At 52.2% G+C, this 2,338-nt stretch overlaps 1 protein-coding gene across 1 annotated transcript; it reads left to right on the plus strand.

The window, feature by feature from the left end:
• The first annotated feature begins 422 nt into the window (after positions 1-422).
• On the plus strand, positions 423-1,957 carry LOC125379183 (adhesive plaque matrix protein-like). The gene is made up of 2 exons (XM_048395401.1): positions 423-805; positions 838-1,957. Exons 1-2 carry the CDS (start codon positions 423-425, stop codon positions 1,955-1,957), a joined length of 1,503 nt encoding a protein of 500 aa, XP_048251358.1.
• Positions 1,958-2,338: the final 381 nt, after the last annotated feature.

Raw genomic sequence — 2,338 nt, forward strand, 5'->3', positions numbered from 1 at the left:
GGGTTGAAACCACTTACCACTAGAAGCAAGAGATAGAGTCATGGTAAGAGGAGATAACTCCTGGATGCCTGCCAGAGTAGTACAGAAACATGCCACACCCAGATCGTACATCGTACAGTCAGAGACCGGAGGCACCTACAGATGACATCGCCTTGACCTCAGAGAAACAGTAATCAGTAAACCCATCGTACCAGACATCACCATACCAGCACGGAGTATGCCAGCACCGAGTATGCCAGCACGGAGTATGCCAGCACCGAGTATGCCAGCACGGAGTATGCCAGCACGGAGTATGCCAGCACGGAGTATGCCAGCACGGAGTATGCCAGCAGGGAGTATGCCAGCACCAAGTATGCCAGCACCAAGTATGCCAGCACCGAGTATGCATGAGTATGCCAGCACGGAGTATGCTAGCACGGAAAATGCCAGCACTGAGTATGCCAGCACGGAGTATGCCAGCACGGAGTATGCAGGCACGGAGTATGCCAGCACCGAGTATGCCAGCACCAAGTATGCCAGCACCGAGTATGCCAGCACAGAGTATGCCAGCATGGAGTATTCCAGCATGGAGTATGCCAGCACGGAGTATGCCAGCACAGAGTATGCCAGCACCGAGTATGCCCGCACGGAGTATGCATGAGTATGCCAGCACGGAGTATGCCAGCACGGAGTATGCCAGCACTGAGTATGCCAGCACCGAGTATGCCAGCACCGAGTATGCCAGCACAGAGTATGCCAGCATCGAGTATGCCAGCACCGAGTATACCAGCACCGAGTATGCAAGCACCGAGTATGCCAGCACCGAGTATGCCAGCACCGAGTATGCCAGTATGCCAGCACGGAGTATGCCAGCACGGAGTATGCCAGCACCAAGTATGCCAGCACCCAGTATGCCAGCACCGAGTACGCCAGCACCGAGTATGCCAGCACCAAGTATGTCAGTATGCCAGCACAGAGTATGCCAGCACCCAGTATGCCAGCACCAAGTATGCCAGCACCAAGTATGTCAGCACGGAGTATGCCAGTATGCCAGCACGGAGTATGCCAGCAACGAGTATGCCAGCACCAAGTATGTCAGTATGCCAGCACCGAGTATGCCAGCACCGAGTATGCCAGCACCGAGTATGCAAGCACCAAGTATGCCAGCATGGAGTATGCCAGCACCGAGTATGCCAGCACGGAGTATGCCAGCACGGAGTATTCCAGCACGGAGTATGCCAGCACAGAGTATGCCAGCACAGAGTATGCCAGCACAGAGTATGCCAGCACCGAGTATGCCAGCACCGAGTATGCCAGCACGGAGTATGCCAGCACGGAGTATGCCAGCATCGAGTATGCCAGCACCGAGTATGTCAGCACCGAGTATGCCAGCACCGAGTATGCAAGCACCGAGTATGCCTGCACCGAGTATGCCTGCACCGAGTATGCCAGCACCGAGTATGCAAGCACCGAGTATGCCAGCACCGAGTATGCAAGCACCGAGTATGCCTGCACCGAGTATGCCAGCACCGAGTATGCCAGCACCGAGTATGCCAGCACGGAGTATGCCAGCACCGAGTATGCCAGCACCAAGTATGCCAGCACCAAGTATGCCAGCACCCAGTATGCCAGCACTGAGTATGCCAGCACCGAGTATGCCAGCACCAAGTATGTCAGTATGCCAGCACAGAGTATGCCAGCACCCAGTATGCCAGCACCAAGTATGCCAGCACCAAGTATGTCAGTATGCCAGCACCAAGTATGTCAGCACGGAGTATGCCAGTACTCCAGCACCGAGTATGCCAGCAGCATCACGTTATGTCGTCATGTCAAAGTCACCAATTGTAACAACCTGTCCGTCAACTTCGACCATGACATCCAAGTTGTCCATGGAGTCAACGCCAACCAAACAAGTACCAGTCAACCGGCCGACATTGCCAGCCAAGACCGTAACCAAGAGTGGCCGAGTTGTCGTTAAGTCTGCCAGGCTGAGAGACGAATCAGAGACTTTAATTTCATGACATTCAGAATGACACATGTGTCTTCTAGGACTTTCAGATGACATATGTGCCCTCTGTGACATTCATAATGAAATGTGTCTTCTTTGACATTCAGAATAACACGTCTTCCATGACATTCAGAATGACATATGTGTCTTCTATGACATTCAGAATGACACATGTGTCTTCCATGACATTCAGAATGTCAAGTGTCTTCCATGACATTCAGAATGACATGTGTCTTTCATGACATATGTGTCTTCTATGACATTCAGAATGACACATGTGTCTTCTATGACATTCAGAATGACATATGTGTCTTCTATGACATTCAGAATGACACATGTGTCTTCCATGAC

Source organism: Haliotis rufescens, unplaced genomic scaffold (genome assembly GCF_023055435.1).
Source record: "Haliotis rufescens isolate VD_foot unplaced genomic scaffold, xgHalRufe1.0.p SCAF_14, whole genome shotgun sequence".
Taxonomy (NCBI): Eukaryota; Metazoa; Mollusca; class Gastropoda; order Lepetellida; family Haliotidae; genus Haliotis; species Haliotis rufescens.

Coding starts and splice junctions, on each gene's coding strand:
- LOC125379183 (XM_048395401.1), top strand. CDS start 423: ATGCCAGCACTGAGTATGCCAGCACGGAGTATGCCAGCACGGAGTATG. Junction 806..837: donor ACCGAGTATGCCAGCACCGA/GTATGCCAGCAC, acceptor CCAGTATGCCAG/CACGGAGTATGCCAGCACGG.